This window comes from Anolis sagrei, chromosome 6 (assembly GCF_037176765.1).
Source record: "Anolis sagrei isolate rAnoSag1 chromosome 6, rAnoSag1.mat, whole genome shotgun sequence".
In the NCBI taxonomy this organism is placed as follows: domain Eukaryota; kingdom Metazoa; phylum Chordata; class Lepidosauria; order Squamata; family Dactyloidae; genus Anolis; species Anolis sagrei.
In genome coordinates this window covers 44,544,960-44,571,591 of record NC_090026.1, presented here as the reverse complement: position 1 = coordinate 44,571,591, position 26,632 = coordinate 44,544,960, and the positions used below count along the sequence as shown (strand labels likewise).

The 26,632-nt window shown below is 43.5% G+C and overlaps 1 protein-coding gene across 6 annotated transcripts in view; it reads right to left on the bottom strand.

Moving 5' to 3' along the window:
* UBTF (upstream binding transcription factor) overlaps positions 1 to 26,632 on the bottom strand; it is a 62,743-nt gene extending 36,111 nt beyond the window's left edge. For 4 of the 6 annotated variants that reach the window (XM_060781130.2, XM_060781134.2, XM_060781133.2 and 1 more), the window contains exons 1-4: positions 26,541 to 26,632; positions 15,499 to 15,651; positions 13,859 to 14,034; positions 6,020 to 6,103 (exon numbers count right to left, since the gene is read on the bottom strand). In XM_060781130.2, coding sequence (XP_060637113.2) covers positions 6,020 to 6,103; positions 13,859 to 14,034; positions 15,499 to 15,556 — 318 coding nt within the window. In that variant the 5' untranslated portion in view covers positions 15,557 to 15,651; positions 26,541 to 26,632. Of the gene's footprint in view, positions 1 to 6,019; positions 6,104 to 13,858; positions 14,035 to 15,498; positions 15,652 to 24,475; positions 24,663 to 26,113; positions 26,245 to 26,540 lie in introns of those variants that run through there. The other 2 variants (XM_060781131.2, XM_060781132.2) reach the window with 2 other exon arrangements.

Sequence of the window (26,632 nt, the reverse complement as noted above, 5' to 3'; positions counted from 1 at the left end):
AGGAAATGGAGAATTAACTGACATGTAACATTTTAAAAAAGGATCAAGGACTTTCTCCATTTCTGTTTATTTTGACTTCAAAGTTCTTAAGTAGGACTGCAACAGAGATATGGGAAAGAACCCACACTATGTTCTTCAAGGAGAAAAGGAGGGGTATTTTTAATTAATTTAATTTTAATTTGCTTTAATTAAAGCAAATCCCATATCAACAGGGATCTGTTCCTGGACTTCATATGGATATGTAAATACACTGAAAACAACAGAAAATGCCCAGAGATGACATTTGTATGATTTTTGTATGTGGATAAAGGAAACCATAGATTTGGTCCCATGGATAAGGGAGTCATGCTCTATTAAAGGATAGATGTTTAAATTAAGGGTCTTTGCAGATGACTTAATGATCATGCTGGAAAATTCTTTGTACGGTGTTGACATGCTATTAAAAACACTAAAAGAATATGGAGAAGTGGCAGCATTCAAAATCAACCAACAAAAGATGAAGTCGATAGTTAAAAATATAAGAAATCCAGCGAAGGTGAAGCCGATGACCAGATCTACCTTTAAAATAGAAAAGAAAGTAAAATATCTACTGCTGAATGGGAATTCTACGGTATATGAAGGTATCTGCACTAAAATATGGAAAACAAGATGTGCAGAGATGACACAAACTTACGTTTCTCTTGTTAGCAAGGATTGCAACTATTAAAACTAACATTGTGTCAAAATGTTGTTCTCAATTATGTCAACTGTACTTAATGATGTCCTATTTGGAAAACTGCATAGAGATGTATCAATTTTTATAGGACAATAGAAGTAGCATTGAATGAATTTTAAAGTCTTACAAGACTTTAAGCAAAGAAGAGGGCTGGGCTTCCCAAATTTGACAGTGTATTTTTCTGCCTGCTTTTTTGTTTGATTAAAAAACTTTATGAAAGAATGTTGCATATAGAAATATATAACGAGGTTTGGATGGCACAGGTATTTATGGATGATAAAGTGAAAGTACGGTACATGTAGAGTTTATTAACCATTACATAAGATGTGCCATCTTAAGGATTTGGAGTACATACAAACTTAGGCTATGTCCTAAAATATGTTTATGGATGTCAACACAAGAAGTTTCTTTTAGAAAATAGATAAAAGTAAACAAGCGAAGATGGCCGACATACCAAGATACTGTAGTGTTTGAAAAAACCAATATAGATTTAAGTCCAATGAAAACTTTATGTTTCAATAGCTTTAGATAACTTATTTAGTTTTAAACTAGATAAAAATTATCTGAATGTAAAAGAAATAAATATGATTTGTAGTTATGAAGACTATGATCACTTAATTGGTAAGATGCATAGAATGTTACTGAAAACAGATATGGAAGAAAACAAGTTAAAATACTGTATGACTCAAAATTTTGAGTACAGTATAATGATGGATCAAGGGGAAAATATATTTGAATTGACATTAAATTAGGATTTAAAAGCCCCCTTTTATAAAATGATGTATCATTGGCACTTGACACCAGAAAGCTTGGCAAAAATATTAAGAACCTACAAGTATTTGCCTAAAATGTAGCTTACATGAAGGAATTGTTGCACTGCTTAATCTGGAATATTTTTAGAATAAATATTCTGTTAAAATCAGAACCATTTCTATTGATATTGACGAGAGATGAAAAAGACACAGAAGATGAAAAGTTTCAGTATATGATCACTACAGCAAGATTGTTGTATGCTTAGATGTGGAAGAATACAAAAATACCATCGCAAGAATGGATAGTGAAAAAGTTTGAATTCGTAAGAGAAAAGCAATTGGATGCTTTTCTGAAAGACTGGAATCCTTTTTAAAACTTTTCAAAGTGTTCTAATTATGAGGTAAAATATGGAAAAAATAGGAAATTGGCGTAAAAGGGATTTAGCTAAACACGCACACACACATTCATACACACACCATTATTAAGAAATAAGCTAATCACTGTATGCCTACCTTTCTTTTATTTTCTGTTGCATTATTTTCTAACATTGTTTCTTTATCTAGTTACAGATTAGATGTCTATATCGATTTTGACAAATGTTGTCTAATGTAGCAGTTAGTTTGTATAGGTTGAGCATCCCTTATCCAGATTGTCAAAATCTGAAATACTTCAAAATACAAAATTCTTCACATGAGTGGCTGAGATAGAGATGTTGTTTCTTCCTGATGGTTCTATGTAGTCTCTCCACAAACTCCAACCCAACTACAAAAATGAATAAGCAAGAATACTAAAAAGGGGGGAAATAATGAATTAGGTCCATTACAACTGGCTTTTGAAAAGATGGTATCATAAGCCACGAGTGGGTAAAGTGTGAACCTAGGGCTGTGAATGAAATTGAAATGCTGTGAACAAGGTGACGAATGAAATAAAAGAAGCCAGAGCAACTGCTGGATTATTACCTTTATTACATGCACACTGAGAGACAATAGCACAATGACCGAGCGCATATTTTCCATGCACCAAGTTCCATATCTAATATTGGTCATCTTCCATTTAAAGGACGAGGTAGTAGGTAACAGGAAAGATCATGCCCAAGATCCAGCAGGTATTTTCCAAATCAAAATTGGCCTAACTAGATTTACAAATAATCTAATTTTTCCTCAAACACAAGGCCTTGATTACATCAAATAAAAGGTTCAACACTGGCATCTGGTGTCCACTGTGGTCTCACCCTGACAATCTCTTTTTTTAAAAGTTGTTTTTATTTAGAATAAGTTTGCTCCTTGAGATTGGAGCTGGAAAAAGAAAGATAGGCATACTGTGTTTTCATCTTGAGTACATAAAAAGAGTGGGAACAATGGGTTATAGTAAAGTGGGAAAGAAGAGCGTAAAAAGAAAAGAGGAAAAAAGAGAAAGTTGAAAGAAAAAGATAAAAAGGAAAAAAAAAGAAAAAAGAAGAAGAGAGAAAAAATAAATAAAATAATATATATATATATATATATATATATATATATAAATGGAAAAGTAGGGTAATGAGGAAGGGGTGGTTAAAATACTTCCAGGACCACCCAGGTTTGGGAAATATCGTATTTCTCTTGTCTTCGTTTGCCTTAATCGTCGGCTTCTTATTGATACTCCTTCAAGTTTCGTTCATAAATTCTTGATCTAAATTTATGACAATCTCTATGGGTATTTTTGGACCCTATTATCATCTGACACAGGAACTTTTATAAATAAAAGAAAATAACTCCAAATTGCTTTACACCTACTAGTCTTTAGTGCTCCATCAATGTATGTGCTTTGCTAGATGAGGCATCACACTGGTAGACACACACACACACACACTACTATGGCTGTATGGCATTTCTCCTACTTATGTTTAAACTAAATTACTTTGTAATGAAACTTTCAGAAAAGTCAGTGTGATATTATGGATAAGAGTGCCTGACTGGACATGAAAAATCTAGGTTTGATTCAGTGAGCCAAGAAACTCACTGAATGACCTACGGGGCAGACATTTACCATCCTGATCTACTTCCAGTGCTATTATGAGGATAAGTGGGGAGGGCAAAGATCCACATGAAACCACCATTCGTTCAGTGAAAGAAGTGTGTGATATAAATATCTCAAAACTCAATTCAAACTAAACTCAGAGCTTGAATGCACAATGGAAATGAGTATCTTGTGATCCCCTACAGTATAATCATGAAGTGTCACATGTTTTTTGAAGGATGAGGTGTGGTTACTGTGTTTTTGTCAAAAAATAAAACATTATAGTGAATCATCCACTTTCACAGGGGTTAAGAGATCACCTCCCTGCAAAAAATGGAGAAAGTGCAAACACTGTATGGCGGACGACTGGTGGCCTGGTTTGCAGTGAGCACAAAGATTGCGCATCAGGCTGCCGACCCTACAGCCACTGAACCTTTCTCAAAGCTCACAGCAAGGGGCGGTGAGGGATCAGCCCTGGTGAACATTCCTGAGGTAGCCAGGTCCTCAAGAGGTGAGCAATGGGGAAGGGTGGGTGGCACTGCATCATCTCCCATGCCACTGCTTTACTAGGGAACATTCCCATGAAGTCTTGCTCTCAATGAAGCTTCATTTGCATTTGTTCATCTTCTTTTCATCAAACATTTCAAAGGCCTCTGCCCACCTCCCTATCATCTTTTATTATTGCTTTCAACTTGGGGGCTGCCATTCACATGACCTCAGGAGGTGGGAGGTGATGATTCACCCCTTATTTATTTATTTATGACATTTATATGCCGCCCTTCTCATCCCGAAGGCAACTCAGAGCAGATTACAAGATATATATACATACAATATATTATATTATTATCATAGTATAATATCAGTATTCTGTATTACTATATTGTACTATACCATTATATTTTAATATCAGTAATATTACATGTAATATAAATATATATTATATATCCTCATTCTCAGATCCTCATCCTGATAATTTATATTGTCCTATCTCCCAGTGTTTTTAAAATTTTAGCTTTGAATGTGGCCCTGCCCAGTGAAATTTTCTGTTTTTAATTGCTTGTTTTATATTGTCTGCATCGTTTATTTTATTTCTTTGCATTTTATGTATTTTATTTCTGGTATTGTCATGTGTTTTTATTATAATGTATGTACTGTACTGATGGGTGTGGCCTCATGTAAGCCGTACCGAGTCCCCCTGGGGGAGATGGAGCGGGGTATAAATAAAGCTTTATTATTATTATGATGATGATTATTATTAGTAGTAGTAGTAGAAGTAGTAGTAGTATATTGCATTACATTGTAATATTATAAATATAGCTATATACAATATATTATATAATAATATATTACATTAATATTGCTACTCATTTCTCGAGAGAAGAACTACCTTGGGGATCTTGAACTTAGAGACCTAAGTTCAAGAGCTAGGTACCATGTAGGGGATGATCCTTCAACCCCCCCCCCCCCCCCCCGCGGTGATATGAATGGCAACCTTCAGCTTCAGTAGGCAAATGGGGTGACACAGGTTTGCACATAATCAAAACCGTCGATGTAAACCTTATGAACGTGGCAGGCCAATTGTACTTTTAATAAGCCTTTGTTACTGCAGGTCAGAAAGCAACTTTTTGGGTTACTCACCACTGACACTTTATAGTTAGTTACACTGAAATACACCAGAAAATGTTCTCCCCTTCTCCCCCTTTCACCATCATTGCAATTTTGTTTGGACTGTCCTGCTAGGGTTATCCCTACAATTCACTACACCTAGATAATTTGGGCATTAGTGTAGAAGAAGTAATTCACTCACACAATTATAGAGCTGGAATAAACTAAATAGCTGTAAAAGTTCAATTCCCTGTCATCTTTCCAAAAGAACTGTTGTACCTCTCATGCCTACGGCAGCATAGGGCATATAGAGAAAAAACCCTTTGTCCTCTAAACTGTCTTGTACAGCTCATACCAGCACAGCTGCTCCAAGTGTACATCCCATGCTGCTGTTTGGAGATGTGACCTCTTTTCTACCTCCTCACATTAATATCACCTATTTTCCCTTTCTGGGAGGAGTATCGGTATAGTTCATTTCAGAATGGAAGAAAGCAGAAAAAGCAGGGAACCATACCAGCAGAAAAGCGAGATATAACACAAATAAATAAATAAATAAATGATAATTTTAACCCCCCCCCCCCCAATTTTAAAATGCTCAGAACACATATAGTAGTGAATAACAGGCACACAAATCATCATGAAACAATGAAAAGTAGCAATTTACAGCCCTGCTCATTACAGCCAAGAAAGCAAAACCAAAACAGAATTGTGCCAGGTTGCTTGTGCAAAAATTAACTACTACTATAAAAGTAATAGAAGTCACACATTACTTTCAATGTCCAGTGTCTTAAACTACCCATGATCAAGGGTTGAAAGGAGACAAGATTAAGAAGCACAGAAGATGTTGGCTGAACTGTCATGCAACGTAAGCCAAGCAGGAAACAAGAGCAGCTGGCTTGATTCAGAAAGTCACATTGTATGCCTAGCCCATCTCTTCAAAGTCAACATACTTACCTTCAGCTTTTTGCCCTTGTAGGGATTTTTTACATGCTCTTCAGCATCCATTATCAGTTCTGTCAGGGTTCGATACTTCCTTACCTGCAGGAAAACCAGCAGTTGTTAAGCAATGAGAATCCAGCAATTACAATACTTTTTTATTGTTTTTTGTTATTTTTAAAGGTTTATGAGATCAAATAATGCCATGATTCAAGTTGGATCAAGAGCTAAGGACACAACTGCTCATGTGTGCAATCTATTGTTATTACTTTGTAACAGGAATAAATCATATTAACCACAGCCTTTGTCTTAGATAATGATAACAAAAGAAAATAAGATTTTACAGGGGCAATTATCTCTGCTAATTAATGGTGAGAAAGATATAAATAAAAATAAATTGTGTAAAATAAAATAAACAATTTGCAGATAAACCAGGGAAATGACTGACATTCAAATTATGAAGAGAAAATAAAAGTGATATTAATGTTGCAAAAATATATTTGACCCTCTGTACCCACGTCTTCTCTGTCCATGGATTCAATGGCCCTTTAAAGGCATCCATAAGGCTGATGCGGCCTTGAGTTTCACACCTTTGCTTTAAGGTCTATGTATTGGTCCAGGGACATAACGTGATGGGCTGTGGATTGAATCAGATTTGGTAGAACCATCAGGAACCTGTGCATGTATAGATCAAACTATACCTCTGTTGCCCATCCATGTGGCAGTATGGATGTAATGGTGTTGAATCTGAGGCTGTCTCTTGATGGTGTTGAATATGATGTTATCTCTTGATCATGCTGAATCTGAGGCTGTGGTCAATACAATCTTGCAATAACTAGTAGGGTTGGGTCGTTGTGAGTTTTTTGGGCTATATGGTCATGTTCACAGCAAAAACTCGCAGCAACCCAGTAATTCCGGTCATTAAAGCCTTCAACAACTAGTAGGATTGTTACAGAGAATCTGAGAAAACCCACATACTTTGTTCTGTACCTTCTGAGAACAAAGGGGTACTTCCATATTTTGTTAATTCACTCGCACCTGGAGGCTAGGAGGGTGTCTACAACGCTCTCACAGTAGTCACAGCTGTTCACCATGTTCTGTTCAAGTTTCAGATATGGAGCTGTAGCCATGTCTTAGTGAGAGGAGATTTAAGTGCACTGGCAGAGGCAGGCGATTCAATGCCATGTCGATAATCTTGAAGAACCAGTCCTTCTGACCTGAACAGGATCACCATGGCTCTCACCATCTATGAATCCTCCCCATCAGCAGCTTGGGTATTAGTGGTATCAGAGAGAAGGCACAGAGTAGGCGGGAAGAGCGGGGGGCACTTATGGTTTCTTCTTCTTCTGATTGGTTCCTGGATATATACTTTGGTGGCTAGACATTTGCTGTGGTGAATAGCTCTGACTATGATTGCGACCATGCTGAACACCTTGGATGGAGGCTCTATTCCCTTTGGCCACATTTAGGGTGCAATCTGTACACTCTGCCTCCAGAGATGGCAGGTTTCATTCCACCCAGTTCAGTAACTTCTACACCCCCATCAGCAGAGAGTATGATCTTATTCCATCCTCCTAATGTATGTGGTCCCTTATGGTGATGTTACCTATCCTTATGAGAACAGCCATAATCTGGATTAGTTTTGCAAATGGTAGTCTTGATGTTCCGAGTTTCACCCAGTTTCATTATGTTTCAATTCTTCCCAGTTCCATCTGCCCTGATCCAAGTGGGGACAGCTATAGGTTCTCAATCTCTCAAAATGGTATCTGTGCTTCTCTAAACCATCTCCAGCTTCCAGATGGTACACTCCCTGCTGACTGCTAGTGACAGCCACCATTTGAGGGAGCTAATAATTTGCTGATGTACCTTGATGGGTTGCTGGCTTCTTGAATCTATAGTGAGGGAGAAGAAACCAGTGAAGCTGCATGGTTTGAAGAAGCGCCCAAGGGAGGCACTCTATTGCAGCAATCATCAGCTTGTAGTTCACTAGCTGAATTGGTATAGTTTGGCTTTAGATGGCAAGAATGGACTTGGGCAAGAGTATTTGTCAAGTCCAGTGAGAGGTAAACTGTTCCCATTAAGATGCTGATCACTGCTCCAAAGTGTTGAATCTGTTTGTGAGAACTCTTCTTGGCATTTACTAAAAACTCATCCTGCCGCAGGGACTCCAAGATTTGCTGCATATCCCATTGGTCCTGCTGCCACAATATTGACCAATTCAGGAGATGGTGCAAATAAGAATGGATGTACAGGTGCAACTTCCTCCAGTATGCCACCAGGTCCATCCACCATGATTTTGATGAACACTGATGCCAATGACAGGCCAAACAACAATGCCTTGCATTGGAAGTGCTAATGTCAGACAAAGTGCAGGGACTGATAGTGAGACAGGTGGATAGGAATATGCCTCCTGAAGCTCTACAGATTATGGGAAATCCCCTGGCTGGTTGACCTCCAGGTCATGCTTCATTATCTCCATGTGGAATTTCCATTTCCATTCAAAGCAGATTCAGGATGACTCTTCAAATTCTGCTGTTTTCGGGAGAGAGGAGAAGGATGGAATAGCAATACCTTCATTTTTGGAGCAATAGCTCCCCTCTGTTGTGACTATCTGGAACAGATGCTCAACGACTTCCAGTACGTGACAGTATTTCACTGAATTCCTGGACTTAGGTAACACAATGTAGGGACCATGAGGCCCGTGAGAGAAAACAGAAGATATACCATTGTCTAAAGTGCTTCCTATTTTCCTTATTTCCTGTAGCTAGTGTCTCTTTTTAATCCTTGCTGCTCTCTAGCATTGGCTCCACAAACTTCCTTAAAGAGCAACCTCTCAGGAAAGGAGTGAACGCCGCACACATTCTAGGTTTTGAGTCACAGTTGGCACCTGTATTGCTATTGTGCTGTGCCACCTGCTATATCAACAGCTGCCTCTAGGAGTTTGTTCAGGTCTCATGTGGGGAAATCTCTTTCAAATGTTCACTATAATGAGGCTCTTGCCAACATGGATACAGCCATCTTAATGGCCCAAAAATTGCTTCCTCATCCTTCTTAAGGTCTGATTCTGCCCTTCTGTCCTAGGATACTGTTAGTGTGTCATCTCTGCAAAAAAGTCATGAGCACAGATGCAAGTGTCCACCAGGAGGACCTGCAGCTTCTCTGCAAGACATTTGTGGATATTATATATTAGCGGTGCTGGTGCCCAGTTGGTCACTGCAGGTGTGTTCCATTCATCTCCAAGGTTCATAAAGTTAGCTGGAGAAGGCATCTCCCATGTTGCAGGGGAGTTGGTAGGAAATACATCTTCAGCTACCCTTGGTAGGCCTCTGTCTTGCGGAGTTGGTGTTCGGTTGGGAGGATATGGCCTCTATTCACTTTTCTTAAAAGTGTTCCATGCAAAACAAGTGAGCAGATTTGGGAGCCAGTTCCTTCCCCGCTCCTTTGTCCTCTGAAGAGAGTTCCCCTTCTTCTGTATGAGAGGAGTAAGTGTAAAGGTCTCCATCCACATCATTCTTCTCAGAGTAATGGGTGGCTAATTTCTTGCCTACCTCAATGGTTTTCAACAGCATTTTCTGAGCTTCAGGGGATGGGGCACTGGTAAGGCTGTTTTACACTCAACAGACTTCCCATTCTCCACTTGCATCTGGGGTTTTGTAATTGGCTGTAGCAGCAAAGGTCAAAGAGTTATAAAGAGCACACCCTACATGAGCAGTAAGCAGGAAAAGCCAACCTTCTGTGAGATGGCTTCTACTGGAAGATCTCTCTTTTTCCGGCCTTAACAGGAGTGGGTAGGAGGAGCAACCCAATTTACAGCATGTTATTCCTTTCTTTGCTGAGAAATGCAACTGTGTACATATGATGAAAATGTATAAACTGTACTTAAAAACTGAAATAGAAGAGCAAGTTCCAAGATTGTATGATAAAATGCGTTAAGAGCTTTGATTATAACATGGAGATGGACCAATGGGGAAATACGTAGTCAAAAGGGGTGGAATTTATTTATTTCAATCCTGCCTTTCTTCACATCAGAGATTGTAAATGTCATGATCGTTAAGAAAAAATTTATAAACTGTATAATTGGCATATGATCTCAGAACTGTAAAGATGTATCTAAAATGCGCTGGAAATGTGAAATACATGAAGGGACACTTTATCATTTGTGGTGAACGTGTGAAATAGTATACAAACATTGTTACAGAGGATTACAAAGATAAATGTTCAATTAAAACTGGAAATTTTCTTTTGAGACTGATGGGCGTACAGTTGGGAAAGAGTCATGGAAGATCGCTTCAATATATCACCATCACAGTGATACTGTTGCATGCACAATGGTGGAAGATGGAAAATGGTTAAACTGACGGACACAGCAAAAAAACATTGGTCAAAGGCTGGAAACCACTTACAGACTTTTGACAAAAAAACAAAAAAATGGAAATGATTTACTATGGGTTTTGCAATAAGACCACTGAAAGAAAGAAGTTGTATTTTTTAAGACAAGATAAGAATATTAATATGCATACAGTATATAACTGCAAAAGACTTGAAGTTACTTTTTTCTTTTCTTTTTGTTGAAATTGATTATCTGTATTTTAAAATATTTTTCTTTCTTAATTTTTGTAGTTGTTAGTGCATTTTTATTTTTAAAAAATAACAACAGCTTTTGTCCTAACGAGTAAGTAACTTAACATTTCTTTCACTTCCTTTCATTCTCAAAATAAGAACTGAATTTGAAACAAAATGCAAATTTACTCTGAAAAATTATCAGCAGGTGATTAAAATGTAGAAGATCTCAATATTTCCCAGTCCGGTGGTGCAATGACTGAGAAGTGGACGCTCTTTGTAGCAGACACCCTTCTGTTTGTGTGCAGCACACCAGATATATGCACAGAATATACAACGGCGATGAACTGTAGGCAGGCAGTATGTTAAGTCTGTTTTAAATGTGTTTATAACAGCATTGTTTAAACAGCAATATAAGCTCCGTTTAAACTAGAGGGAAGTTTGAGTCCCCTAGGGGTGAGAAAAGTGGTATATAATATAACTAGCTGTGCCCTGCCACGCGTTGCTGTGGCCTATAGTAAAACTTATCAAAGTTGAGGTAGATATCTGGACTATTATGAAAGAGAGGTCCCTACCTATTCCTTCCCCCTTTTCCTCCCCCTTTCTCTCCTTTCTTCCTTCTCTACCTCTTTCTTTCTTTCCTTCTTTCACTACTTGGTTTCATCCTTCTCTCTTTCCTTCATTCCCTCCCCCTTTCTTCCTTTGCCTTTCTTCCCTCCCTGTTTGCTTCCTTCTTTCACTTTTTATTTCCTTTTATTTCACCACCATCATAACAATAACAATAATGCAATGCATTGCCTCTGGGACCTGACACCTCTCCCATTCCCCCTAAAAGGGTCTCATAGGAACAATAGCATAATAATAATAATAGAAATAACAACCTTTACCCGCTACGTGTTGCTGTGGCCAATCTTCCCTCTTTCTCTCCTTCTTTCCCTCCCTCCCTCCCTCCCTCCCTCCCTGCCTGCCTCCCTCCTTCCTTCCTTCCTTCCTTCCTTCCTTCCTTCCTTCCTTCCTTCCTTCCCATCTTTCCTTCTCCTCTTCTTTCTCTATCTCTTTCCTTCCTTCCCCCTTTTGCTTTCTCTTCTGCTGTCTCTCTTTTCTTTCCTTCCATCTTTCCTTTTCTTTCCTTTTCTTCTTCCTCTAACTTTCCTTCCTTCCCCCTTTTTCTTTACCTCCCTTTCTCTTTCTTCCTTCTTTCCTTCCTTCCTGTCTTTCCTAGATTTTGACAGGGCGGGAAGGGGCGGGGTGGGGTTTGGAGGTGGCCTGAAGTAAAAGGAGGTAAGATTGGGGCAGGGGAGTGATGGAGCGTGGGGTTGCGTGTGTGTGTGCGGCGGCGGGGGGAGTGATGGAGCCTGGGGTTGCGTGTGTGTGTGCGGCGGCGGGGGGAGTGGGGTTGCGTGTGTGTGCGGCGGTGGGGGGAGTGATGGAGCGTGGGGTTGCGTGTGTGTGTGTGTGCGGCGGCGGGGGGAGTGATGGAGCGTGGGGTTGCGTGTGTGTGTGCGGCAGGGTGTGTGTGTGTGCGGGAAGTGGCGCGGCGGGGCTTGGAGTGGGCATGGTTTCCGCAGAGGGAACGTTGGCCGGAAGGCCATGTGCGCGCGCGATGGAACTTGCGGCTGGGCGCCAATGCGCATGCTCAGTTGTTTTGCCGTTTTGTGAGTGTGTTGTGTTGTTTTTCATTTTGAGTAGATATGTTTGTACCTTGTGGGTTGTGTTATGGGCATGGGAATTTTGGTTAAGTTTCGTTGGGGTTTTTTTGAGTTTTGTTCTTTTGCCGTTTTGTGAGTGTGTTGCTGTGTTGTTTTTCATTTTGAGTAGATATGTTTGTACCTTGTGGGTTGTGTTATGGGCACGGGGATTTTAGTTAAGTTTCGTTGGGGGATTTTTGAGTTTTGTTGTTTTGCCGTTTTGTGAGTGTGTTGTTGTGTTGTTTTTCATTTTGAGTAGATATGTTTGTACCTTGTGGGTTGTGTTATGGGCACAGGGATTTTGGTTAAGTTTCATTGGGGGATTTTTGAGTTTTGTTGTTTTGCCGTTTTGTGAGTGTGTTGTTGTGTTGTTTTTCATTTTGAGTAGATATGTTTGTACCTTGTGGGTTGTGTTATGGGCATGGGAATTTTGGTTAAGTTTCGTTGGGGGGTTTTTGAGTTTTGTTTCCTCATTGGATGCCCCTAACAAATTTATATATATAGATAAATAATAATAAATAAATTAAACATAATAGTGCTGTGCTGATGTTTCCCTGCAAAACCCATTTTTCCTCAAAGCATGATTTTTTAATGTTAGAAGCAGAATAGTGGACCATGTCTGCACACAATGCTAAACTGTAGTATTACTACTATACTGACTATTCTGTTTAAGAACGAAGTTGTATACAAACATTTGGCTATACTTCCTCCTAAACAAGACAACTGCAAGCTCTGGTTCAACAAGAGTGGGAAGATGATAGATCTCCATGTACTGTCTGTTCTCTTAATTGACTTGTAACCGACATGAGTTTCTGCCTCCATTTTGTTTAACAGCAACTTAAAAATTCTCTTGCTCTGTCTGACAAACGTGGGGTTATACGGAGTGTTGTTCTGTGAATGAGAATTGTAAACTCTGTTGAGATCTGACTCTTTTAAAAATAGCGGTTCTAGCCTCAAATATCTTAAATTCGAAATGTCAATACAAGGGCATTTATCTTGGATGCAAAGGAAAATGGGGGAATGAGAGATCACTTCTTCACTTGGGCTCATTTGGCTGTCCACATACCACTACTTCAAGGTTTTGTATTTTATTTGAGTCAACCCCGTATTCCAGAATGTTCTTTCTAGAACTAATGGTTTTAATTTGCAAAATTAGAAGCTCAACACTGTAACTTTTATCTATCTTTCCCTTGTTCCAGTAAGAGGCTTATCCTGAGAAAAGTGGACGTAAGATTATTGGCTAAAAGAGATATGGAAGGTAGAACAGAGCCAACCGGCCTTCCTGGGCACAAAGGGTACAAAATATGTGTAATTTGTCAAGTGTGATGGTCCAGAACTGAGAGCGCATAGCATGTACAGTTATGGTGGTTTGCACACATAGATTTGGGTTATTTGGTGATTGGGGAGGTCACCGAAAGTAAGACAGAGGCTACTAAAGAATGGAGCAGTGCTGAACAGCCTGGATTGGGCATATCTGGTTAGCAGTGCGATATACCTGAAAGCCCAGACCGCATCTGAGTGTTTGCTCTGCATCCCAGTGTTTGCTCCACATCCCATCCAATGTGACATTGCATGACTTAAGTTCCCAAAGGGCCAAGCAGGAATTTACCTCAGTAGAGATCTCAATCCATTTCAACCTGCACATCTCGCCGGAGAAGTCCTTGAAAGCAACTTTGTCCCAATCCAGGTGGGATTCAGTGGTTTTGAACTTGCCACCATCATTGGAGGGCAAATTGTTCTTCATGCACTCCAAGAGGGTCAGCATATCTTCCTGGGTCCAACGGTCTGAAGAAAAACAACGAGGGAAAGGATACCTCTGTGTATAGCATTAAATTTTGTGGTATGAATACAAAGGTAATAGTGGGAAATCCTTTGAGGGGGAAGGGGATATCCCCTTGTGAGTCACACTGGCACACCTCATGTGACTTTCCAGTTTCAAAACTTCTTTCAAAATGATTTTTTTCTTTTCTGCAAAGTTTCAGGTGGCAAAACAGATTTACTTTCCACATATATTACCTATTTGGGGTGCAAAGAGACTAGGAAAAATAATAAATGGTGCTGGGCCTGAAGGCTTGAAGGGGCACAATAATGCCAAAGCCTGTAAACCACATTTTCCTAACCCCTACACTCAGGTTGATGCAGAATCTCGGGCCCTTGGACTGAATCTGGTCGCTATGAAATTTCTACAATCCTTTCATTATCACGCTATTATCTGTCAGTTTTTCCATTTTTGTTCGGTTTCCCATTCTAAAGGTCTGAAATGTCTTCCCTGTGACTTAGGTACTTGAAGTTAAGAATAAGAAGGTAAAATGTAATGGTGTTTTTATTCTCACCCATCCAGAGAATCTTCCCCTCCAAGAATTTCTCTGAAATTTAATTTAGCCTGAAAAGGGTTCCCGGGGGCCCCTGGTGGCACAGTGGGTTAAATTGCTGAGCTGCTGAACTTGTTGACTGAAATGTTGGCAATTCAAAGTTGGGGAGCAAGGTGAGCTCCCGCTGTTAGGCCCAGCTTCTGCCAACCTAGCAGTTCAAAAACATGCAAATGTGAATAGATCAATAGGTACTGCTTTTGAGGAAGGTTAATGGTCCTCCATGGAGACATGCTGGTCACATGACCTTGGAGGTGTCTACGGACAACACTGGATCTTCAGCTTATAAATGGAGATGAGCACCACCTCCCAGAGTCGGACATGACTAGACTTATTGTCAAGGGGAAACCTTTTAAAGGGTTCCCAACCCTCAAATTAAGGCTTTAGAACCAGTAACTATTTTCATTCAAATAAATTAGCTCCCCTTCCCTCCAGCTTTACATTTCTAAAGTCCCTGTAAGCAAGAATAAGGCAAAATGGCACTAACAGCATATACAAGATTCTTAGGGGAGAAACTTGGCATTCATTCAAAAGGTAATACAGCTGAACCCCATACTGTAAACCCACCCAACACACAGAGATAGACTTAAGATAACCAGTGGATACTCAGATATATGAACTTCAAAACACTAAGCACAAGGTGGCTAGCACAAAACTGAGATGCAATGTGCTGTGAAAACTGGGCACAGGCATTGCACCAGAAAGCATTCACATGTAATTGACTTATCATTTGAGCAAATTATAATAATTTCCTTAGCAACAGTCAAAATCAGGGAAACGCTGAGCTCATCACATATATAAATTTAAACCTTTTAGAGAATAATGTTCAGAATGGTTATTTGCAGTCTGAGATCTGTACAATTAAGTCGACCCTTCTCACCTTGATTCTTAGGGGCTGTCATGTCTAATTCGGTTGGACTGTCCGCTTCTCCGTTCATCCTCCACTTCTCAGACCCTAGGGTGACACCTCCTGGGTCTCCCCCTTCCAACTCCCTCTCTTCCCCCTTCACGGTGGCGCCAATCAACCGTCACTCTGAAAGAACGAACAACAAACCGGAGTCATGGTTTACTTCTCCGATGAAGCAGTACCACTGAGTATACTCCGCACACAGTATACTCTGCACACAGAGAACCTGACCATGGATAACACACCTGCAATCCTTGCAAATACAGCCAGCCCTCTACATTTGCTGGGGTCGGGCACAAACCCCCCACAAAAGTGAAAAACATGAATAAAGAAATCACTATTTTTCCAACCTGGGTGGACATCTTTCTAGCGATTTCTAGGTCGACTTCCACGGGAAGGTGACCATATCACATTAGAGGACCTAAAGGAAACTGATACAAGAGTCACACTAGAGGGCATAGAGATTCCTATAAGGAATACATCCCAAATCTGCAAAAATCAAAACCATGGATGCAAGGACCAACTGTAACAGCACATTATAATAAAATAATAAATAATAATAAAACTTTATTTATATACCGCTCTATCTCCCCGAGGGGGACTCAGGGCGGTTTCCAAGAAACATCACCGAAACATACAAAGTAAACAGCATAACATTAAATTCACAAAACAACATAAGCATAAAATTATCACAAGGCTTTTGGTCCTGGGAGATTTCAATGTCCATGCCGAGGCCTCTCTTTCCGGTGCGGCTCAGGACTTCATGGCCGCCATGGCAACCATGGGCCTGTCCCAACTAATATCTGGTCCCACCCATAGTGCCGGGCACACATTGGATTTGGTATTTTCTCAAGGATGGGATGGGGGTGACGGGGTGGAGGAGCTGACCATCGCTCCATTGCCATGGACCGATCACCACTTGATCAGGTTTAGACTAACTGCGCCTCCCAACCTCCGCAGGGGTGGTGGACCCATTAGAACGGTCCGCCCCAGGAGACTTATGGATCCAAATGGATTCCTGATGGCTCTTGGGGATTTTCCCACCTCCTTGGCTAGCGATCCTGTCGATGACCTGGTCTCCCGCTGGAATAGTGAGTTGACCAGGGCCATTGATACAATCGCTCCGGAACGCCCCCTCTCGAATAGCCGAGCTAAACCAGCCTCTTGGTTTACTAAGGAGCTGGCAGCGATGAAGCGAGAAAAGAGGAGGCTAGAGTGCGTGTGGCGCCGGAACCCCACCAAACCAGCCCAAACACTTCTGAAGACCTTTTTAAGGTCTTACGAAGTGGCAATAGCGGCTGCGCAAAAAACATCTCTGGCAGCCAATATTGCATCTGCGAAAAATCGTCCAGCTGAGCTTTTCCGAGTTGTCAGGGGTCTGTTACACCCGCCAAAAAGCGAGGCCTCAGACAACTCGGTGGCTCGCTGTGAAGCATTTGCTCGATTCTTCGCGGATAAAATTGAGCGGATTCGGTCAGGTTTTGACGCCATGTTAACGGCAGTCTCTGGGGATGTAACGAGAGCATCTGCTTGTCCAGGTTTGTTGGATTCATTTCAATTGGTTCAGCTTGAGGATGTGGACAGGATCCTTGGAGAGGTGCGACCCACTACATGCATCCTAGACCCCTGCCCATCCTGGCTGGTCAAGGAAGCCAGAGGGGGTTTGGCAGAGTGGGTGAAGGTGATGGTTAATGCCTCCTTACAGGAAGGAAGATTTCCAGCGAGCTTGAAACAAGCTATTATAAAACCGCTGTTGAAGAAACCATCACTGGATCCCACTCAATTCGACAACTATCGGCCAGTTTCCAATCTCCCCTATTTGGGCAAAGTCATGGAACGTGTGGTGGCAACACAACTCCAGGGGTTTCTGGTAGACACTGATTATCTAGACCCGGCACAGTCTGGCTTTAGGCCGGGACATGGAACTGAGACAGCCTTGGTCGCCTTGGTAGATGATCTGCGCAGGGAACTGGACAGGGGGAGTGTGTCCCTGTTAGTTCTGCTGGACCTCTCAGCGGCCTTCGATACCGTCGATCACGGTATCCTTCTGGGCCGCCTCATGGACATGGGGCTCGGAGGCACTGCTCTGCAGTGGCTCCGATCCTTCCTTGAGGGACGGACCCAGAAGGTGTTATTGGGTGACACCTGTTCGGCCCCACAACCGTTGTTGTGTGGAGTCCCACAGGGTTCTATCTTGTCCCCGATGTTATTTAACATCTACATGAAGCCGCTGGGAGAGATCATTCGGAGTTTCGGACTAAGATGCTATCTCTATGCAGATGACGTCCAAATCTGTCACTCCTTCTCACCTGTCACCAAGGAGGCTGTCCAGACCTTGAACCGGTGTTTAGTCGCTGTATCGGACTGGATGAGAGCTAACAAATTGAAACTGAATCCAGACAAGACAGAGGTCCTACTGGTCAGTCGTAAGGCCGAACAGGGCATAGGGTTACAGCCTGTGTTAGACGGGGTTACACTCCCCCTGAAGACGCAGGTTCGCAGCTTGGGAGTGATCCTGGACTCATCGCTGAGCCTGGAAGCCCAGGTCTCAGCGGTGGCCGGGAGAGCTTTTGCACAATTAAAACTTGTGCGCCAGCTGCGCCCGTACCTTGGGAAGTCGGACTTGGCCACGGTGGTCCACGCTCTCGTCACATCCCGATTAGATTACTGCAACGCACTCTACGTGGGGTTGCCTTTGAAGACTGCTCGGAAACTCCAACTAGTCCAGCGAGAGGCAGCCAGATTGCTCACCGGGGCGTCATACAGGGAGCATACCACCCCCCTGTTGTGTCAGCTCCACTGGCTGCCAATCCAGTTCCGAGCACAATTCAAGGTGCTGGTTTTGACCTATAAAACCCTATACGGTTCCGGCCCAGTGTATCTGTCCGAACGGATTTCCCTCTACGTCCCACCCCGGAGCCTAAGATCTTCTGGGGAGGCCCTGCTCTCGACCCCGCCTCTATCACAGGTGAGATTGGCGGGGACGAGGAGCAGGGCCTTCTCAGCGGTGGCCCCCCGCCTATGGAATTCTCTCCCCGGGGAAATCAGATCTGCAACTACGCTCCTTTCCTTCAGGAAAAAACTAAAAACATGGATCTGGGACCAGGCATTTGGACAAGCGGGTAAATAAAGAAGAACTCCACTGATGGCTAGGAAATGACTAACGGATTGGTTATATGGAACTCTGGAATCGAAACGCTGATTATAAGAATGACTTTTATATGATGTTTATATGATGTTTATATGATGTTTATATAATGTCTTAGGTACCAGTGCGGATGTTTTATTATGATAATCGTTTTAATTGCATTTGTATATCGTTCTTTTATATTTTTATATTTTTGTATACTCTGTATTATTATGTATAGGCATCGAATTCTGCCTTTTTTGTAAGCCGCCCTGAGTCCCCCCCCCGGGGGTTGAGAAGGGCGGGGTATAAGCACCAGTAATAAATAAAATAAATATATTTAAAAAATAATCCTGCCTATTCATAGCAATTAAAAAGCCAGACCAAGGCTAGTACAAACTCAAAATATGAGGGGGCCGGGAATTAAGGACAGTGCTATAACAGGCTAACGGCAATAGCAGGTACGGGTCTGTGGCTGCTCATTTCCAGGGACTATTAGAGGGATGACTGGGGAAATAGGTAAGTGTGCAAGGCCATATTCAACAATGTTTGGGCTGGATCAGAACTGGTCATTCTCAAAGGCTTGTTGAAACCACCAAGTCTTCAAGCTCTTACGAAAGAAGGGGAGGGATGGGGCCTGCCTTATTTCCCTTGGAAGGACATTCCAGAGGTGGGGGAAGGGGGGGCACCACTGAGAAGGCCCTCTCTCTCATCCCCACTAACTGTACTTGTGATGGTGGTGGGAGCAAAAGAAGGACCTTCCCGGAAGATCTTTTTAATTGCTCTGAATAGGCAGGATTATTTTTATTCATAGAAGGAGATGCGATCGCGGAGATAGGCAGGGCCCGAACCATTTAAGGCAGGGGTCCTCAAACTAAGGCCCGGGGGCCGGATGCGGCCCTCCAAGGTCATTTACCCAGCCCTCGCTCAGGGTCAACCAAAGTCTGAAATGACTTGAAAGCATACAACAACAACGACAACAATCCTATCTCATGAGCCAAAAGCAGGCCCATACTTCCCATTGAGATACTAATAAGTTTGTATTTGTTAAATTGTTGTTCATTTTAATTATTGTATTGTTTTTGAGTGATTTTTGCACAACAAATAAGATATGTGGTATGCATAGGAATTCATTCATGTTTTTTTCAAATTATAATCCGGCCCTCCAACAGTTTGAGGAACTGTGACCTGGCCCTCTGTTTAAAAAGTTTGTGGACCCCTGATTTAAGGGTTAGAGCAGTAATTCCATCACAATTCCCATCTCTGGGCTACCATGAGCCCTGACGGCCCACAGCCAAGAACCTTTTCACCCTGAAATTAACTTGTTATATATACTGCAATAGGAATATTTTGTCTGGTGTAAACATTCTTAGGAGTCACATAAAACACATACACAGACACAATCTCTTGCCTCTAGACCAAGAAAGGATGGATAATTTGTTCTCTATGTAAGTGCCTTTAGAGGGCAACTCTCATCCATCATCAGCGACATATGAACCTCAAAGGAAGGCAATACCAACCGGTATGGACAAAAATCCCCAAAATCAGTACCCTTGAGGGTCAGTGTATGTCAAAAATAACTTGGGAGGCACACTAGAACGAAGTATGTAGTTAAGTACTTTGGGGAAGGAGGAACTATAAAATGACCAAGGATACTGAGGAAACAAAAAGAACTATGCCATTGAGAAACAAGTCATTATAGGTTTCTATTTTCCTTTTGCCCGCAAATGGGGATTCAAAGCAGCTTACACATTTAAAACAAATGCAGATGAAAATATATACAAAGCCCCAATGAGAACATGCACTTTAAAAATGCAATGAAACAATCTGTACATTTATAAATTTAGTTAAAAACAAAAAAACAAACAAAACTTTAAGTGTGCAAAGGAATTCATGTTTTTTTCAAACAGTCTGAGGGACTGGGAACCGGACCTCAGCGAGGACCCTTGAACTAGAGCAGTGGTTGGTCCTCCAGGTGTTTTGGACTTCAGCTCCCAAAATTCCTAACAGTTGGCCAAGCTAACTGAGGCTTCTGGGGGTCAACGTCCAAAACACGTGGAGGATCAATGCTTGGGAAGCACTGCACCTGAGGAGGCATCTTCACACTGCAGCCCTCCAGCTCTTTGAGTCTCCAACTCCCAGAAGCCTTAGCTAGCTTGCTCTTGGTCAGGGATTCTGGGAGTTGGAGGCCCAAGGATGCTTCCACTAGAGCTGAAAGAGCATGCCCATTTGATATTTATTTATTTAAAACTTTGTATCCCGATCTTCTCTACCTCTGTAGAGGGACTCAAACCGGCTAACAGCAAGAATTCAATGCTCACAAACCTTTAAAACATCACATATGTACAATGTTAAAAATACATACCAGATAAAAAGCATAATGAAACATTCACCAGGATAAAAAATAACGTCCAACATATTGTGGTCAATACCTTAGTCAATGACCAGTCTCAGCCACCACTCTGCAAATGCCTTGTTCCACAACCAAGACTTCACTTGCTTCCTAAAGGTTAGGAGGGACGGGGCAGATCTAATTCTGGCCCAACTTACCTGTCCAAACAAATCTCCCCTTATGAACCTGCAAGGACTTTAAGATCATCTGGAGAGGCCCTGCTCTCAGTCCCGCCATCATCACAAGTACGATTGGTTGGAACAACAGACAGGGTCTTCTCAGTGGTGGCCCCTCGGCTATGGAACGCCCTTCCTAGGGAGATTAGATCGGCTTCCTCGCTCCTATCATTCCGGAAGAATCTTAAGACATGGCTATTTGAGCTGGCATTTGAAAATACGGAGTAACGGATATAATAATGGAGTAACTATATGGTGAAACTGGACATTGTTTTAATGATTATCGATTGAAGTATGTTTCATTATAATGTTTGATTTTATTGTTGCTGATGTTTTTATATTGTATACTGTAATTGCGTCCTTGGCGGCATTGAATTCTTGTCTTGTAAACCGCCTCGAGTCGCCGGAAGGCTGAGAAGGGCGGTATAGAAATATACTAAATAAATAAATTTCATTCGGGATAAGAGTTCCATAGCCGGGGAGCCACCACAGAAAAGGCCCTGTCTCTCGGCCCCAACGGACGCGACTGCGAAGGTGGCGGGACCAAGAGCAGGCCTCTCCGGAAGATCTTAACGCCGCTTGAGGTTCAGACAGGTAAACTGGGCCAGAACAGTAAAGCGTTTTGTAGGTTAAAACCAGCACTTTGAATTGTGCTCGGAAGCTAATTGGCTAATCCCGTGGCTGCCTCATGCAGAATTGTGGGGCTTGCCGTTTGAGTGAGCTCAGGGCTGAGAGGGGCGGTATAGAAATGTACTAAATAAATTTCATTCGGGAGAGAGTTCCGTAGCTGGGGAGCCACCACAGAAAAGGCCCTGTCTTTCGTCCCCACCAGACACGACTGAGAGCAGGGCCTCTCCAGAAGACCGTAATGCCCTTGATGGATACGTTCAGACAGGTAAACTGGGCCAGAACAGTAAAGCGTTTTGTAGGGGGTTTTTTTTGTCATGTCAGGAGCGACTTGAGAAACTGCAAGTCGCTTCTGGTATGAGAGAATTGGCTGTCTGCAGGGACGTTGCCCAGGGACGCCCGGTTGATTTGATGTTTTTATCATCCTTGTGGGAATCTTCTCTCATGTCCCTGGATGATTTGATGTTTTTATCATCCTTGTGGGAAGCTTCTCTCATGTCCCTGTATGAGGAGCTGGAGCTGATAGAGGGAGCTCATCCGCCTCTCCCTGGATTCGAACCTGCGACCTGTCAGTCTTCAGTCCTGCCGGCACAGGGATTTAACCCACTGCACCACGTTTTGTAGGTTAAAACCAGCACTTTGAATTGTGCTTGGAAGCTAATTGGCTAATCCTGTGGCTGCCTCTTGCAGAATTGTGGGGCTTGTAGTTTGAGTGAGGCTCAGGGCCGCTTTGGTTGTAAAGGCCCCTCCCCTAAACTACAAGCCCCAGAATTCTCCAGGAGTCAGCAGCAGGATGTCACTCTGAGCTAGAGCAGGCCCTCCTCGGCGGGAGGCGGGGCGAGCAGGCCAAGGGGCGTGGCCTGCGGGGCGCGCTCTTCCCCCGCCTTATGGCTCTTCGCAGCAGCCAATCCCCGCCTTGCAGCAGAAGAGAGAGCCAGCGCGAGGCACAGCTGCTGCTGCTGCTCTTGGCCGCCCCCTCCTTCCTGCTTGCTTGCTTGCCTTCCCTTCCCTCTCCTCTCTCCGCTTGTCTCCAGGCAGGGAAGCCGCCAGGGTTGTTGCTGTTGCCGCCGCCGCAGCTGCTGCTGCTTCGCCTCCTCCTCCTCCCCCGCCTCCCTGCTTCTCTCCACTCCTCACGCCCCGCGGGCGCCTCCGAAGGAGAGACCTCACCGACGCCGACGCGCCTTCGCCCGCCTGCCTGGCTCCCCGCTTCCTTCTCTCCCCCTCCTCCTTTTTTAATGGACTCCAGCCTTCTGCTTCCCTGCCTTCCTTCCCTCCTCCTTTTCCTTTGGCTCCTCGGCTTGGTGGCGGAGGCAGCAGCCTTTCCTCACCGAGCTCCCTTCCTATCTTTGGATCCTCGCCTCCTGGAATTAATTCTTATTTTACTTTCATCCCCAGGAGCCTTTTTTCCCTTCCCAGAAAAACGAGGCCATCTTTGGATCCTCGCATTTTATTTCTGAAAAATATTTTTTCTCTATTCCCAGATGGAAGCTTCCTCTGCTCGACAACAAACGCCCTCGTTTCTGCCCTTTGTTCTTGTGGGATATTATAACCTTTTCTCTCCCATTTCCCCCCCTAAACCAATCCTTTCCCCATTAATTTCCATTCTTTTCTCAACCCAAATCCCTTCTCCTATTATTTTCCCCCATTCTCAGACAATTTGCTTCTCAACCCAAATCCCTTCTTTACTATTTTTTCAGATGTTTTTCCCAACCCAATTCCTTTCTTTTGTCATATTTCCAATCCCAATCGGAAGCTTTTTCTCAACCCAAAATCCATTAGATTGTGCCTCCCTTTCCCATTAATTTTCAATCCCAATCGGAAGCTTCCTCTCAAACCAAATCCCCGCCATTAAACCACCTCATTTCCTTCCCCATATTGTATTATTTTCCCCCCATTCCCAACCGAAATCTTTATATTTTCAACCTCAATCCGAAACTTGGTTTCAATCCGAATCCCTTCCATTAAACCGTGCCTCTTTTTCTTCCCTATATTATATTATTTTCCCCAAATCGGAGGCTTCATTTCGACCCAAATCCCTTCCCTTAAACTACCTCCCTATGTCCCCCCCCCTCCAAATTATCTCAACCCGAATCCCTTCCTTATTATTTCCAACCAGGAGCTTTCTTCTCGACTGAAATACACGCCTCTATGCGATTTGCAATCCCAATCGGAAGCTTTTTCCCAACCCCAAATCCCTTTTTGTATTTCCCCAAATCCCTTCTCATATTTTCCCTTCCCTTCTTAAATTTTCCCCAACCCCAAATCCCTTCTTTCCCCAAACCCCTTGTATTTTCCCTTCCCCAACCCCATTATCTCCTTATATTTTCCCTTCCCCAACTCCATTCCCTTCTCATATTTTCCCAACCCAATTCCCTTCTTATATTTTCCCTCCCCCAACCGCAACCCCATTCCCTTCATAAATTTTTCCTTCCCCAACCCCATTCCCTTCTATTTTCCCTTCCCCAACCGCAAACCCATTCCCTTCTTATATTTTCCCTTCCCCAACCCCATTCCCTTCTAATATCCCCCTTCCCAATCCGAATCCCTTCCCTCCTTTTCTTACTACATCCTCCCTCTTCTTCCCCTTCTTTCTCCCCCAAAACAAGCCGCCTTGGTGGAGAAACCAACCTCTGGGGCGCCTCCGCAAAGAAAGAAAGAAAGAAAGGGAAGAAGAAGAAGAAGGGAGAAGCCGAAGCCAGGGCTGCTGCTGCCTTCGCCGCCGCTCAAAAGGAAGGAAGGACGAACCCGCCTCGTTGTGGCAAAAGCGAAAAGGGGAGGAGGAGGAGCAGCAGCAGCAGCAGGAGCCGGAGAGAGGAGCCGCTGCAGCAAGAGCCCCATCGGAGCCGCGGCTGGAGGAAGGGGGGCGGCGGGAGGGAGAGGAGAGGAGAGGAGGCGAGGAGAGAGAGAAAGAGGAGAGAGCAGCGAGGCAGGCAGCCATGAAGGAAGAAGGCATGGCCGGCGGAAGGGCTGCGAAGCTAGGCCTACCGAGGGGAGGCGCTCCCCGGGGGGATCTGGGCGAGGAAAGGCCGCGAGGGTGGCTCCCGCTACCCTCGCGGCCTTTCCTCGCCCAGATCCCCCCGGGGAGCGCCTCCCCTCGTGCACCCATTGGGAAGAAAACACCCCAAACCAATAAGCACCCATTGGCGTTGCTTTCTTTGCACAGAAAAGGCACAATAGGGTGGCCTTCACTTCCAAAATACATTTAAGGATTCCCTTTTTAGTCGGGGGTCAAAATAAACAAAAACGGGGAGGATTTAGACTTTACAAAGGGGGGAAAATTGGGGGTTCGGTTTCTCTTTTGATACCGAAAAAAGGGGAAGATTTGGACTTTGTAGGGGGATGATTAAGTGGGGGAAATTGGGGGTTCGGTCTCTTTTGACACCGCCAAAGGGGAAGATTTAGACTTTATAGAGGGAGGGTAAAGGGGGGAATTTGGGGGGGGGGGTTCAGTCTCTTGACACCGCAAAAAGGGGAAGATTTAGACTATAGGGGGAGGATTAACGGGAGGAAATTGGGGGTTCAGTCTCTCATTTGACACCGCAAAAAGGGGAAGATTTGGACTTTATAGGGGGTGGATTTAGGCTCCATAAAGGAGGGAAGATTTAGACTTTATAGGGGGAGGATAAAGGGGGGAAATTGGGGGTTCAGTCTCTCTTTCGACACAACAAAAAGGGGAATATTTAGACTTTATAGGGGAAGGATAAAGGAGGGAAAATTGGGGGTTCAGTCTCTATTTTGACACCGGCAAAGGGGAGAATTTAGACTTTATAGGGGAGGATTTAGGCTCCATAAAGGGGGGGGATATTTAGACTATAGGGGGAGGATAAAGGGGCGAAATTGTGGGTTCGGTCTCTTTTTGCCACCGCCAAAGGGGAAAATTTAGACTTTATAGGGGGTGGATTTAGGCTCCATAAAGGTGGGGAAAGGGGGAATATTTAGACTTTATAGGGGGAGGATTTAGGCTCTGAAAAGGGGGGAATATTTAGATTTTATAGGGGGAGGATTTAGGCTCTATAAAGAGGGGAAATTAGGAGTTCAGTCTCTCTTTGACACCACAAAAAGGGAAGATTTTAGACTTTATATTAGGGAAGAATAGAAGCGATTCAGTCCCTTTGCCAAAGAAGAGCCTTTCTTCCATGGCCGCCACTCGTGGCCCTTCTCTTTCCTGCTTTCGGCAGCCGCGTGGCAAAAAAACCCCCGACTTTCGAATCAATATATCCCCAAAAGTAAAGAACGGGTTGTGTTTTTCTTCCCCAGTTTGCTTACCGTTGCTGCAAGAGCCTCTCCTGCCTGTTTTCCCTTCTTGTTTGCTTGCAGCTGCTGCAAGAACCTCGCCTGCCTTGCCTTCCCCTTCCCTTCTTCTCGCCTGCTTGCTTCCTCCGGAGCGGCAACAAAAGCGCCTCCTTCCTTCTCTCTCTCTCCCTCCCTCTCCCTCCCCAGATGGCGGTGCTCACCCTCGGCTCAATGGCGAGCCAAGCCCCGGCTGCAGGAAAGAGAGGGAGAGAGGAGGAGGAGGAAGCAGGAGTAGCAGCAGCAGCAAGCAGAGGCTCTCCTCCTCCTCCACTTCGGATCGTGCCTTCCTCTCTCCCTCTTTCCCCCTCCCCTCCTCGCCCACCCACTCCTCGCCTTTGCCGCGGGGGGAAACATCTCCCCAGACAGACCGACCCCCCTATTCGTCCCCTGGCCTTCTTACCTGCTTCTCGGGGAAAAGGCAGCAGAGAGAGGCTCGTTGTTTCCGGAGGAGCGCGGGTTGACTGCACGCCAGCTCTGCAGCGCTGGCCCCGG